The sequence below is a fragment of the Anastrepha obliqua genome, chromosome 1, assembly GCF_027943255.1.
Source record: "Anastrepha obliqua isolate idAnaObli1 chromosome 1, idAnaObli1_1.0, whole genome shotgun sequence".
In the NCBI taxonomy this organism is placed as follows: Eukaryota; Metazoa; Arthropoda; class Insecta; order Diptera; family Tephritidae; genus Anastrepha; species Anastrepha obliqua.
Genome location: NC_072892.1, coordinates 42,964,714 through 42,979,819, shown reverse-complemented (window position 1 = coordinate 42,979,819; position 15,106 = coordinate 42,964,714). Strand labels below are relative to the sequence as shown.

Here is a 15,106-nt window from a genome sequence, read left to right as displayed (position 1 = left end):
TAATAAATATTTACAGACATAACGAGATTTGAGTGAGAGCTACTTTCGACAAAAAGTTTGAAATTCATTTTCTCAAAACATCAAAAAATTTATGGGCTATTTTAATACTAAGGGGACGATATGGTCTTATCCGCCACGGTGATTAGAACACATTTGCTATCAATCATGCTTATTCGTGGCTTACATATTGTATATAAAATTGAGCTCAATGTGCCGCATTCGGCTTAAAGTTCCTTTGAATGAAAGTTGCAACCCTGCATAGCGCTGCCATTCTGTTATTATAATGTACTGAATATGGAATAAGGAGCTCATATCAAGGAACATTAAACAGGTGGCAGTAGTAGAGCGTTAATCTTATGATCTATAAACAAAAATTGGCATTAACTTCAATAAAATTTGACATCTTCGAAAACAAATAAATAGAAGAAAATCAAAAATGCAACCCTACTGTCAATCTATTCTTATTGTGTCTTGGCTTAAGTCAATACTTTATTGTAGTAAAGTATACTTATTTTCTGTTGTTATACTGTTTTTATTAGATCTTTAAATGATGTACCAGTCTAAGTCACTAATTTTAGAAAAATATATACATATGTGAAAACTCAATAAATACTTATTATTAAAAAATTTTCATATGGCTCTTCGCACAACCTTTCATTTAAGTTCTTACTGGGGTGGCAACGTCAATACAATTCGTAAAAATGGCGCAGTAACGGCTATATGGGAATGGAAAATACAAGCGTCGAAAGGTTGATTTATTTCCTTTAGTAAATATTATAAAGCGAATTAATTAATATTCGATGTAAGTGTAGTGCGTATATTAAAAAAAATTTAGATTAAAAAAAAATCCATATGAAATTAGAAAAGTGTCGAAATTTATGTGTGCGCGAAGGAGATTATGTGTTTTTAGTTCTAGTTTGTTATTATGCAGCTTGTGCTCTTTAGACACTGAAATTTTAGAATTATATGATATTATTATCGTTGCAATTTCTATAGGTCTGCCGATCACGTCAGTTTGAGCGAATTGTCTGAATTTCTCGACGACAGTGATGGCCACCGCTTGGCGCAATTTTTGCAGAAAAAGAGTGGTGCGGTACAACCGGGTCGTCGGCGTATATTTGATTGCGAACCTGAACGGTTTAGCTTGAATGTACGCCTAAGACGAATAAGTTCTCCTCCTCCACCGGTAATTAGGGATCCGCCTTTTGTGGATGTTGTAAATAATTGTATAAAAGAAGGTCCTATCAATAGTGAAGAGGCACAGGGGGAGGATGAAGTACAACAATCAGAAGCACCAATTTCAAAATGTGCTGATATCAAATTGGAGATATCAAACCAGGAGTTGCGGGATTCGCGGACGTCAGTTTCTGAAACGAGCCGGCAATCGGAAATATTTGAAGAAGATGTTCAATTACCCATAATATGTGAACAAACTCAACGACCAGAAACAACATCTATGCCAGTAGGGCCGGAATCTAGCCCACAACGTTTGCTAGAAAATAGTGTTCAACCGTTAGCGGCCATCGCTGAACAACAAAGACCATGTTGCACCACGCCTGTACCATCTTTTCTTTCCCAGCCGGGCACCCCTCATTCAGTAAGACCGGACTGGCTACGTTCACCTCTAGCAAAGATATCGCGATCCGGGGCCGTACGAAGCGAAAATCACCTACGGCGTCAAGTGCTGCAGGGGCTATCAAATAAGGGCAACTATGGTAGGCGCAATCTACTAAAAGGATTCGAAAACACGCTTAGTTCGCCTGATTTTGTAAGTATATATGTATGGACACGCCTACACAATGTAAAAATATATTTGATTTTAGGCGCCACAAATTTGTAGTACACCAATGCATCATAAACCAGCAAAAACGTTGGAAACAATACCACCACGCAGAAGTAATGTGCCAACTGCGGACCAACCGATGCAAACTGCAGAACATAATTCGATTCCTGACACGTTACAGCCTTCAGAAAATGAACGTATGACCCAACAAGATCTGCCAAGCATTCGAAATATGATTGTAGAAGCGCTGGAGGGGGCAGTAAAAAAAATGAAAAGTATCGAAAATACACTGGTTCGAACTGAAGCAGCTCATGAGTCGGTTGCACATTCCAATGTATTGCCGCAGACACAAGAGCTTTTGCAGCAGGCGCAAGCTCAGATATCTACAAGTAATCCAGTACATAAGAGCCAAGAACCAAATACTCAGGAATTGCTGCATGAAGTACAGAAGGCACTTATATGTATACAGAAGTCCCAGCCACAAGTACCAAAGATTGTTATACCCGTGAACCAGACTTTTAATAACGCGCCAACACCATCAACAAAACAACCCAGTGATAAAGAACACGTATCGCGGAGTGATGGTCTTCATCGTACACACGAAACTGAGAATGAGCAGACGTTAGTCAACACTATGATACGAAATAATAGCCCAGCAAAGTGTCATGGTACTTTCATGCGCTCTAACACAATAAATTATAAAGTTCCGACTGATTCAGTACGAGATAATAACATAATCACCAATAATAGTCATTCACATGAATCTCGCTGGCAAACTTTTACGAAACCAACTACACATACTGAGAAAGTGGTCGGGTCTGCATTGAGAGAGCCTAGTCGGAACGAATGCCGCAGTCCTTTGCGGCCAATAAATCAGGAAGCATATACAGATAACAATCGAACACAGAACGAATGTCGCAACTCGGTGCAACCAGTAAATCAAATAATAACATCTACAAGCAGCAATCAAACTCTTACCCAAGCAAGGACAGAATCGAAGAAGGTTCACGAATTGATTGAAAACCAATGTGCTAATTCAGTAGCTGAGAATGAGAGCCCTCTACCACCGGCCAGACGTAAATCCTTAAACAATGAACTTTTGGTAACGGAGCCAACTACACATCGGAATTTCGGCGATAAAAGCAACCTTGCTAGGAAAACGGCAGAACTCTCAACTACTGAAGTGGCTAATTCCCCCCTAATCACTGAAGATGAAGATGAAGGTGACAACATTTATTTGATGAACAAAAAACGGGTCTTAAGGAAGAGCGGTCCACTTAACCTTGCCACCGAAAAGCACCAGCCGGCTGTACATAGTCGGCGCACAACCAAACGCACATTACCAAGTCGGCCTACAGCCAGACCTTTAATAACCAGCAACACACAGACAGATCCCGGACCACCACCTGCGCATCCACTTAATTTACATCATTCGAAGCGAGGGCAATCCACAACGCGAAAACAACCGAAGCGTCCATTAAATAAGCCACCAAATACTCCAAAAAATGGTGAGAAGTTTGCGGAGGAGTTGAAAGCACAATTAAAACGTTTGACTAATCTTGAAATACTTGATTTGCGTAAGCGTAACTCACTCGGTCACACGTTAATAAGGCCTACACCCTTACAAAAATCTACTGTTGATATGAAGCAAGCTTTGCAAGAGAAATTACAAATCGAGGAGTGTATTCAAAATGAAATTTTGCGTAGAGACTTACTGGGTGAATCACATGGACTACATGACGAAGTGGAGGAAAATGAAAACGGAGTAGAGTGTGAAATTGGCGATGATTTGATATTTAATGAACTACCATCAGCACCTGACGTGTTTAAGGATAATGCAATCACAAACGTAACCAGAAGTAAATCGACGCTTTCACAGTTGATACGGAGATCACGCCACAGTTCCTCACTGGTAGGTGATAACAGCACTGAACGTGTGTCATTTCTGTCACCGACGACAATTAACTATAACACAACACAAGACAAAAAATGTCGTAACCGAAAAAAGAAGGCAGAACAGTTGGTAAGTGAAATGAAATACAATCAAAATGTGTTAATTTATGTTGTTGTAACTAAGCGTATTTGGTTAGCAGTAATTTCAAATTATTGCTGTTGTGAATAAGTTGCGTACGTAACTCAATTCATTGTTAATTTTTGTTTTTACTATGGAAAAAAACTATGACACTATTTAGCTTTGTAACTTACGACCTGAAGTGATAAACGCGTTTTCGTTGTTTTTGCTGAAAACGTTAGAAGACTAAGAACAAAAACTGTGTACATAAGTTTGTATGTGTTTATTTCATATTTTACTTGAGTTGAGCCTTGAATGTGGCAACGAATTATTCATTATATTAAGTTGGGCGAAAAGGAAATATAAGCTCATTATGTTCTCGGTAGATGGCTGTAGTGACTGATATCTCGTAAAGTATCGGTCAAACAATTTAAAGTTCATGCTCGCTCTTGAAAAAAATTATTTTGCTGGCTTTTGTTTGTTCCATTCAGTTGTGAGTTACAGGGTGTTAACAATGGAAGTCAACAAAGAGAAAACTCATTACATTCTACAGTTTTTCTTTGATAAAGGCGAAAATGCAAGTCAAGCCACTGAAAGAGTAAATGGTGTTTATGGTGTCGATACTGTAGCGGCTAAATTACGTGCAATTTTGGTATCGTCGATTCCGTTCAGGAATTTTTGATGTTATGTCGATAAAATCACAGAAATAATTGAAGTTGACCGACATGTTAGTAGTCATAGCATCGCTAATAAAACAGTTTTAAACCATTTGCGCAAGAATAGTCGATTTCTTTTTCCCCCAAACTAATATTATGCTATGATCCCCTTGTTTTTGATACAATAAAATTGGGCTGCTTTTAGTAAGAAATCAATCACTAACAGCATTGAAAACTGCTTCATTCAATATGTTTAGATTTCATTACAATATATTTTTCAACGCATCTTTATTTTTTACAACCATTTTCGCATTATTCTATTCTTAGCCTGAAATAACACAAAAATATTTGGAAATACAGAAAAAGAGCAAAAAACGAAAATCAAACATATCAAAACGTTCGCTATACTCAAAGGGAGACTCTGAAGCTGAGTATACAGAACCCGCCGTTAATGTGTCACCCGTGAGGGAGAATTGCCCTTCTTCCACAATAGAGCCACTATCGTCACCACCTACTGTTTCAAAAATATGTAGTTTGCATATACCGTCACCTCCTCCGCCATTTCATATTTCACCGACACCAAGTAGAGCGCCATCACCAAACCTACCACCCGTTGTTTCACCCATACCGCCACCACCGTCATTTGCAGTATCAACAGCGCCAATGGACGAATGCATATCACCGCCAGCGCCGTTTTTGTACAATTGTTCCGATAATAATCGTAGTGGAAAATCGACGGGCTCTTCGGTAACAAAAACTGCAACACAGGTGGCATGTCAAACAGATGACGACGCTTTATTCAAAAGACCAACAGTGCCTGTGCCGCGTGTGTTGCCTAAAGCAAAAGCCAAAGGTGCTAAGAAGGCACGAACCAATGTGACTGCTAGCAACGATGCTATTGCAACCGAAACACAACCCTCGGATAAAGTAGGTGAGTAAATAGTAGTTAAGTAGTTTAAAAAGTTTGCTAATAAATTGGTGATAGGTGGTTTTATGTTAGACTTTGGGAACACAAGCGAAATTCTTTGCACTCGTTTTCGTACAGGAAGGTCCTAGCTTTGGTCACCCAATCAGTGCAAAATTAAATGAAATCAAGTAAATAGTTAAAAGAGCGAAATGCTAATAAAACGGAACAAAATTTAGTCACCGATTGGTCGAGGTGATGAAAAATTAATTATTTGCGATAATAAGGTACACATGTAACGAGGGCAGAACGAGCTGAGGTTTCTCAAATCGTAGGTAATGCCTAGTGTTGATGGGTTTCGAAAGGATGGCACATTATGAGTTGCTAATCTTTGCACAAGCCCTTGATTCTGATATCTATCATCAGCACTTGCGGTGTTGCAGCTAATAATTCGATAATAATGCTACTTCTGCTCCTGGCTTCGCGTCAACTCAGGGAGCGCTAGATCAGTGCGCAAACGGCAAGCCCCAAGGTCTTTCTGGCCACAGGTAGATCAGGGTCACCCGGATATAGCAGGTAGCAGCTTGCAATATCATACACCTGGTGAATTCCATCAGCAGTTTGAAGCTGCTAACGCAATTGTAATAAACCACTGCTTGATCGTCATCCCCTAATACAAAGCTCTTAATTATCTTGTCTGTGCACGTTATAGCCATTCCTGGTTATCAAGGAGGAGCTAGCGTGCAGTGTTTGGTTTCTTGGACCATACCTATTGGGAATCCGTGTCGTTTCATAAACTCGATTATCTCATCTATTTTGCTCGTGAGTCAGTTACAGATAAATTAAAGAAGCTTCCAGCTCCTCGGGAGAACTATCGTAACGCGGGGTGTGAGGGAGGCGTGAGGTTGTCTTGTTTGTTTGTTTGTTAACAGTAATAGTAGCCCCGTCAGTGTCGGGTATATCACCTGTCATCTTCGTCTAGTTCATCTAGGGGTAGGCCCAGGAAGCATGTTGTTTCGACGGGATGGGTCCAGAGGGAAAGGGGTGTTAGGTGAGTCGGTTTTAGGGGGCATGTGAAAAGGTGGTTAGTGTTGTTGTTGTTGTTGTTGTAGCAGTATCTTCGCCCTGTCAGTGTAGTGTAAATTACCGGTCGTCTTCGTCTAGCTAATCTAACGGTAGGCCCAGGAAACTGGCAGTTTCGCCGGGCTGGGTCCAGAGGGAGAGAGGTGTTAGATGAGTGGGTTTGATGGGGCATGTGAAGAGGTGGTTAGTGTCGTGCGGGGTACCTTCACATGCAGGACATATGTTTAGTATGTCGGGGTCGATTCTGGATAGGTAGGAGTTTAACCTGCTACAATATCCAGAACGTAGTTGTGCCAAGATTACGCGGGACTCTCGAGGAAGCTGGAGCTCTTCGTCTGCGATAGGTGGTGGTTGGACTCCGATAACGGCATTCGGGGGTCGGGAGCTTAGGAAGGTGGTAAGTGTCTCCCGATGAATGTCGTTAATAGCCTATCTGTATACTGTCTGATCCTGGAGAGGTCTGTCCGTTTTGTCCTGGATCTCGTCCACGTAGTTGAGGAAGTGTCTCCTGATGTGCCTGGGAGGAGGCTCAGGCTCGAGCAGGTGTCTGCATGGGTGAGGCCTACGGTGACACCCAAGCAGAAACTGCTTGCGGAGCATTTTGTTATGCTCCTTAACCGGGAGCAAGTGCGCCTCGTCATGTAAGTGGTGAATAGGGGACATCAGGAGACATCCTGTCGCGGTCCTGATGGCAGTATTCTGGCAGGTCTGAAGCTTCGTCCACTGCGTATCACTGGTTCCAGGCGACCAGACAGGCGCGGCATAGTTTAGAACCGGCCGACCAATTGCCTTAAATGTCGATAGCAACAGTTCTTTGTCTTTGCCCCAAGTGCTGCGGGCAAGCGATTTTAGGACCTTGTTGTGGTTTTGGACTTTAGTGGCAATTGCGGTTGTGTGCGCTGAGAAGGAGAGCAAACTGTCAAAGGTTACACCCAAGATTTTGGGGTTGTTTACCGTCGGAATTGGTGTGTCGTCGACTTTTACCTTAAGGGACAGTTTGACCTCCTTTGTCCAGGTGGTAAATATATAGATTATGTATATAAATATTATATATAGATTATATATAGACTCCTCGCAGTGAAAAAGCGAGAAAGGTCGGTGAGGTAATTGTTCACTTTGGAACACAGACCATCGATGTCATTGGCCGACGCCATTATCGTACAGTCGTCAGCGTATGAGACCAGGGAAACTCACGCTGATGGTTAGTGGAGCTTCGAGATGTATAAGTTGAACAGCAAGGGAGAAAGGACACCACCCTGCGGTACACCTTGCTTTTTCTTCCTCTGTTTTGATGTTTGATCTCGAAAAATCACTGACGAGTGACGACCGCTCAAATAGTTTGCGGACCACCTCTTCAGCCCTGGCGGGAGTGTCGACTGATAAATATCATCTAGTAGCGTGGAATGGCTGACTGTGTCGAAAGCCTTCTTCAGGTCCAACGCTACTAGGACAGTCCTCTCGCAGGGGCGGTTTTGGTTAAGACCGCGGTTTATTTGGGCGTTTATGGCGGTGAGTGCAGTGGTGGTGCTATGCACTTGTCGGAAGCCGTGCTGATGTGGGGCTGGGCCAGGTGTTTCGTGAAGAGTGGGAGTAGGTGGGCTTCAACTGTCTTCACTACTGGGGAAAGGAGAATTATCGGACGATAAGATTCCCCTTGGTTGGCGGGTTTCCCAGGTTTCAGTAGTGGGACCACTCTCCGTGCTTTCCACTTGTCAGGGATGATGAGAGTGGCCAAGGACAGATTGAAGACCCTTGTGAGAAATCCTACTCCCAAAGGTCCCAGGTGCTTTAGCATCAGCGCGTTTAGTCCGTGAGGGCCAATGGATGTTTTCGATTTGTTGATGGGCCCCCTGAACCTCATCACCGGAGAAAGTAAGTGGCGCACTGTCGTTCGTCAGTTTGTGCAGCCTTCTGGTAGCACGACGCTTGGATCTGTCGGCCGGAAGATGCAGTATAAAAAGTCGGCTAAAATAGCTCGCGAATCTCTTCGGGTCCGACGAAGTACAACCGTTGAAGGTAATGGCCACCTTGTCGTTGTGCTTCGTCGGGTTCGACAGGGACCTAACGGTGGACCAGAGCTTACTCACCCCAGAGGTGAGGTTACAGGTCTTCAAGAGCTCATTCAGTCCGTTTGTGTTGATCTACCAGTTGCCGGATCTCCAAATTGAGATCCCTTATGCGGGGATCCCCGGGATCGGCCTGGCGTAGGTGGTCACGCTCGTTTGCCAAGCTGGCTGCTTCGGCTGGGAAATGAGGACGGATGTTCTTAAAGCTTCCAGCTAGTATGAAGCGAGCCGCAGCAGCTGTGAGGATCTTGCGGAATGCGCGTTCGCCTGCGCGCACATCGGTGGAGATGGGAAGAGCGGCGAAGGTGTCCTTAGTGAATTCCGTTATGGGCAAGTGGTCTGATGCAAGCGATAGCATAGGTCGCCACGTTATGTTATTTATCAGACCCGCGCCAGCTATTGTTAGGTCAGGCGAGCTGCTGCAATTGCCCACTACCCTGGTGGGGGCTTCGTCGTTCACAGTGCTGAATGTCCAATCCAAATAGACTCTGCCAATTTGACTGGCTTGAATGCCAAAGATCGTGATGCGCATTAAAGTCACCTACAACCAATCGGTTTTCACCTCTGATGAGCGCACCTATATCAGGGTGATATCCTCCCGGGCAGCAAGTGACAGGGGGTATATAAATGTTAAAAATTTCGAGCTCGGAATCGCCTGTCCGGACAGCTATGCCTTGACATTCTAAGGTGCTGTCCCTGCGGTCGATTCCTTCATCAATGAGACGATACTGCACTGTGTGGTGGATTATAAACGTTATAGCCATCCCTGGTGATCAGAGAGGACCTAGTGTGCAGCTTGGTTTCCTGGACCGCAGCTATCTTGATACTGTGCCGGCTTATAAAGTCAACTATCTCGTGCACCTTGCTCGTGAGTCCGTTACAGTTAAATTGATGAAGCTTAAAGCCTTTGGCTGATGTCGTTGTAACTCGGGGGGTGAGGGACGCATGGGGTTGCCTACGTTGGGCCTGCTGTGCAATCCGCTGTTGTTGTTGCGGCCTGATGATGGTGGGCGACCGCGCCACGGGTGGCGGTTGCGGGTGCAGAGCTCTACAGCAGGGGGCAACCTAGTCAGTTGTCCACTCACGGGTGGTGCGCAGGCCGGAACATCTCCGAAAATGGCACCAGCCATCGCAAGAATTGCACTTGACTGATGCCAGATTCCCAGGTATTACGGCCTGACTCACGGAACAGATTGTGCGGGGGACCAAGAGCTGCTGGTTTGTCCCCGCACTGGGGTTGGAGCAGGGTTGGATTCAACTCCAGCCCTGAGGAGAAGTATTTGGAGCAAGGTTGCTGCGAGGAGTTGCTCCTGTGACGCAAGGGGTGGGGTGATATACTGTTCACTAGACAGGGCTAGTTTACTGCGGTGGCAGCCCTTGGTCGGGGAAAAACCCGAGTCATTCCGGTAACGTAGAACCGGCTGCCATGGAAATGCGTGAGGTTGTCTTCGTTGGGTCTGGTGTGCGTTCCGCTGTTGTTTTGCGGCCTGATTGTGGTAGGTAGCCGCGCCACTGGGAGTGTTTGCAGGTGCAAGGAAAGTGCGTAGACCAGAGCAGTTCCGTAAGTGTCAACAGCCATTGCAGAAACTGCTCTGGACTGATGTTAAGTTCCGAGTTACTCTGCTCTGACACACGGAACAGACTGTGCGGGGGACCAAGAGCTGCTGGTTTGTCCCCGCACTAGGGTTAGAGCAAGTGGGTTGGGGTTGATCGATGTTGGGGGACTTGTGTTGCACCGATAAGCTCCTAAAACCGTTGAAGCGGCGAGAGCAACACGTGGCCAAATACCGTGTGGACCACTCCCTGTGTGACTTAAGGTCTGAACAGGTCGGAGTTCGGGTAGACGCAGCAATGGAATATCTCTGGTCTAGGGTTGGATTCAATACCAGCCCTGAAGAGAAGTATTTGGAGCAAAGTTGCTGCGTATGATTGCTCCTGTGAGGATAGTAGAAGGGTGAGATACGGTGCATCAGACAGGGCTAGTTTACTAGGATGGCAGGCATTGTGGTAACGTAGAACCGGCTGCCATGGGAATGGATCGCCAACATTTAATAAAGACAATATGAAAAATTTAAGTATCGATAAAATTTGTTACCGAACATTTTATGTTACCCATATATGTATACGTGCTCAGTCGTATGTTGTTCATACGAGTATGCAAACATATGGTAAAAATTTTAAATTATTCTCTCAATGATTTTTAGAGTTGCGTCGATCAAAGCGCGGACAAGTACCAATAAAGACAAATAACTTTTTGATATCTTTATATAAACAAGTCCGAGATCGTAGGGACAGAGACAACGAAAAACATAAGATGTCTAGATATTTATCGTCAGATGCCTGTAACGAAATGTCAATGCCAGCTGCCTGCAGCACTGTAAATAATACTAAAGCAAAAGCAAGAGGGTGCAGCAATAGAAAGAAGAAAGCCACACGAACGTTTAGTTACTTAGGTGAAACAAATACAACATCGGACACGGTGCTCACTAGGATCAGTAGGATAGAAAACAGTAGTGCGAATCAGTTGCAAGCGATTGCTGAAGCACGCATGGAATCTGATAGTGAAATCGTTGGTGAAGCAAATGCAGTGTCCTCACCAGCGACAACTGACAGTGAAACATTCCCAACCAATCCTCCATCAAAGAAAACGAAGGAACCAAAAAAGAAAGGAGGAACGCCAAAAGGAAAACGGAACAATGCAAATGCAGTGTCGTCACCAGCGACAACTGACAGTGAAACATTCCCAACCAATCCTCCATCAAAGAAAACGAAGGAACCAAAAAAGAAAAGAGGAACGCCAAAAGGAAAGCGGAACAATGCAAATGCAGTGTCCTCACCAGCGACAACTGACAGTGAAACATTCCCAACCAATCCTCCATCAAAGGAAACGAAGGAACCAAAAAAGAAAAGAGGAACGCCAAAAGGAAAGCGGAACAATCCAAATCAAAAACAAAAGCAAATAGATGCAGTGGCAGATTTTGAGTTACAAGTACAAGAAAATATGGCAACGGCAACGGCTGCAACAGCAGGAGCACCGGCAGATGTGTCAATGGAATTGCCACGAAATAGCCGGCCAGAGAACGTTATGGAAACAGAAAATCGAATAGGCGTTTTAGAGTGTAGTCGTGTTTCTTTGCCTATACCGCCACCATTGGATAAACTCAATGAAATGTTCGATCAGTTGAAAAACGCAGCTAATAATTCGAGTGAACATACATCTCCGACACCAATGAGCACCTCCGACTCATCATCAAACGTAACAAGAAGTAGTCGTACACGCCGCCTACGTGTACGTTTAAGGCGTTTGCGTGATAACACAACAAGTGCGACAACATCAAATGCACCGACACCAGAGCCTGCTTCAAGTTCTACACAAGTAGAAAGCGCCCGAGATGAATTGTCGGCGTGGCTGAAGAATGTAGGCTATTTGCAATCTGCCACTAACACAGATGGACTCTTTATGGATATGCGTACTTGTAAGTTTACTGGAAATTTCTTGTGATGAATTTAAAAAAATTCTGATATAAATTCTTTTCATTTCCAGCTACTGCTGGTAACCTGTTTTTCACAGAATTAGACGGTATCGACTATGCGTTTTACGATACGCAAAGTAGTAATATAGGCTATTTGCGATTCAAGCCGCTGCAGAGCAAGCCTTTGAAGCGGACTAAGAAATATCCTTTGGTAAGTGGAGTTTGGGAATCCATGCTTACATTCAAAATTAATTACTTTGTTTGTGTCCTACTGCTTTTTGATGACTAAATTTTTGAGGTTTTTTGTTTTTTTACGCGAAATTATTATGTAGAAAACTTTAAGGTACCAGGTTTGAAAGCGTAAAACGAATTGAAAATTTTACCGCATAAAAAAGCAGACCACTTAAAATGCAAAAAAATATCCATTTTATGTTTCTTTTATTTAATGTCAGATGTACATTTTTCTTCCAGCAATTTGTTGTATTTTCAGGACTATTTTCATTTAGCACGGATCGGGATCATGCCACACTTCGTATGGGCGATATGGTATCCATCAATATTGGTAAGTCATAGAGTTGGGGAAATATAAACATTTTGCTTGCTGAGTTAAACAAATTCTCTCTATCCCTCTTTGCAGGATGCCGTTATAAAATCGATAATCTGGAAGAAGATATTGGTATAATAATGGTATTTAGGCAGTAGTGGAGATGCGCTTGCTTTTTTGTTTTTATAGTGGTCAGTGGCGACCGCTATAATTCGATCACAGATAGATACGTTCTCGAAATCATTGCGTCGATGTCAATTAGATACATACAGGCGCGTTATATATAATTCACACACGTCAATTAAAGCAGTGAGGTCGCATTTTCTTTTCTTAAGCATATTTTCAGTTTTAAATATATTTTTTATAATAATTACTCTTATTATATTGTATTCTATAATATAGTACTTTATTTTTTTTGTTGTTGTTTTTTTCGAAGAAAATTTAGACAGCATATTTTCTATTGTAAATGAAAAAAATAAAAATAAAAACATGTCTAAATGCTGTAAAAGTTTTTATTGTATATATATTGTTGCAATGACGAAGTTTCGCGAACCGAATGGAAAGAATTGCAAACGAGATGCCACAACGAAAAAATTAATTAGCCTTGATGGCGACATCAGATAGGGAGACAGAGCACGCTGTCTGTGTCTACCGCTAGATGAGTTAAACAAAGACGAGATTTGACTACATCGCACAGACGGGATTAAGTAAGCTAGATACGTATGCAGCTTTCTCGTTTTCTCTTGACAAATTGGCTCCCTTATATGATAACATTTTGCTTCTTTACAAATTTATGTACATGTTTTATAAAAAAACGTTTAAATTGTAGTAAAAATAAACTTTTGGTGCAAATTATAGGGTCGGCAACACTGTTCCATTTTGATTCTTTGCCTTGTAATTATTCGTTGAAATCTCTATAAGATAAAGGTGATATTCGGTCATTTGGAGCCGGCTTTCTGCTGCAGAGAACTACCGGTTTGTAAATTTTCACACATGTAAGTCCAGATCAGGCAGTTGTAAAAAGTATTATTAAACTTTTTCATTCATACAACTTATGCCCTGACCGATAGGGGCTTCCAAAAAATTAAAGATGCGGTGAACCAACTGTTCACCGATAACATAAAAAACACGATTTCAATTAGTCACATATAATTTTATTCCGTATTAGTTGCGGTTCCGACTCTAACTGAACTTTACAAAATATAATTCTTACCAACTAACTTCTTAACCTAAGCTAATTCGCCAACGTTGCAGTTCCCACCACTTGCTGGTATTTCGCAATCGTTGGGTTGCGCGTGTTGGCCAATATGCTGGCCTTGCAATTCCCAAGCATTGGATATTGCAATTGATCGCTTGCGCGTGTGTCGCGTCAGCGAAAGTTCTTGTGTGAACTTTAATTGGAGCAATGAACTCACGTGTAGTGCAATGTGATCACAGGGTGCGACGTTGGGAAGTATAGTGGTGTATGGCAACATAACTCCTCCCCCTTTAAAGATCTGCGTCTCGCAGATCAAAAGACGAAAATTGCGAGGGGTTAAAATGTTGTAGAGAGTAATTACAGTTTCCTGGCGACATGTTGATACTGACTGGTGTGGCTGGTAGGCTATTGTCCAGGCGATGGATTTCAGGAGCAGACTTTCCTCTAATGATTTTGCTGTTGTTAGTGTTATCTGACCAATGAGTCGGGATTTCAACTGGCGGAAGGTCTAGCTTTCTATTGTAGCATCTCCACAGCATGGCGGCAATAAGAACAATTGCACATATCGAGAGGATTTCTGAAGCGAGAGAGAAATTTACCTTTTCATTAACGTACTCAAGATACCTTATGTTTTCCATGGTCAGGTCGTGGACGTATTCTAGGTTGACCTTCATTGTATGGCTCTTCACCTTTGATAGTACTGCTGGAAGGGCCTGTGCGGTAATAGTTTCATAACTAGAAAATACTTGGTCACCAATGGTGACTGTTTCGTTATTTAATTGGATTACGTAGGTGCCATTTACCGTAATAGAGGCATTGCTATTTTTGATTATTCCTTGGAAGTTTGATATAAACACGGTGTTCTCGTTTATCAGCTCTATTTGTGGCCCATTCTGTCTGATGAATTCGCAGTTGGCTTCTCCACTTTTTAGGAGTCGCGGTAGGCAACTGCTTTCTTCCAGTTTAATCAAGGATTCTGATTTACATACCGTCGACGAGCTGATCACCAGGCAATTCTTTGTTAGACCGTACGTCTCTTCCTGGTTGACAAGCATCCTGTCAAAAGGGAGATTTAGTTGCTTACCTCCATAGATTCCAGCGCGAGTAACCAGGAGATTATATTTTTTAGTTGTTATTTTTGGCATTGAAAGGACGTAGAGGAGAAGTGTCCCGTTAGTCAGTACTGACGGTTGGCCATATTCGATTGCTTCTATTATATTCTGATATGGGAGCGTTTCTATTTCTGATAGAACTTGGTTAATTTCGTCCATATCCAGTAGGTTGGTGTTGACAATTCCATTCTTTGCCAACTGACATCCCCGCACCATTTCGTTTACATCCTCGCGAAGAAGAAAAATGTTGCGAAGTGCGTTTTGTCTGAATTCCAT

At 42.8% G+C, this 15,106-nt stretch overlaps 1 protein-coding gene across 2 annotated transcripts; it reads left to right on the top strand.

Annotated features, from left to right (window-relative positions):
- The first annotated feature begins 695 nt into the window (after positions 1-695).
- Positions 696-13,403, top strand: LOC129253301 (uncharacterized). Of its 2 annotated transcripts, none has more exons than XM_054891606.1 (8): positions 696-802; positions 997-1,768; positions 1,824-3,806; positions 4,778-5,381; positions 10,708-11,979; positions 12,048-12,187; positions 12,448-12,538; positions 12,614-13,403. In XM_054891606.1, coding segments are annotated over exons 1-8 (4,929 nt in total). In that variant the 5' UTR covers positions 696-800; the 3' UTR covers positions 12,679-13,403. The 2 variants fall into 2 exon arrangements, with proteins under 2 accessions (XP_054747581.1, XP_054747580.1); XM_054891605.1 differs by having other exon boundaries at positions 712-749.
- The last annotated feature ends 1,703 nt before the right edge of the window (positions 13,404-15,106 follow it).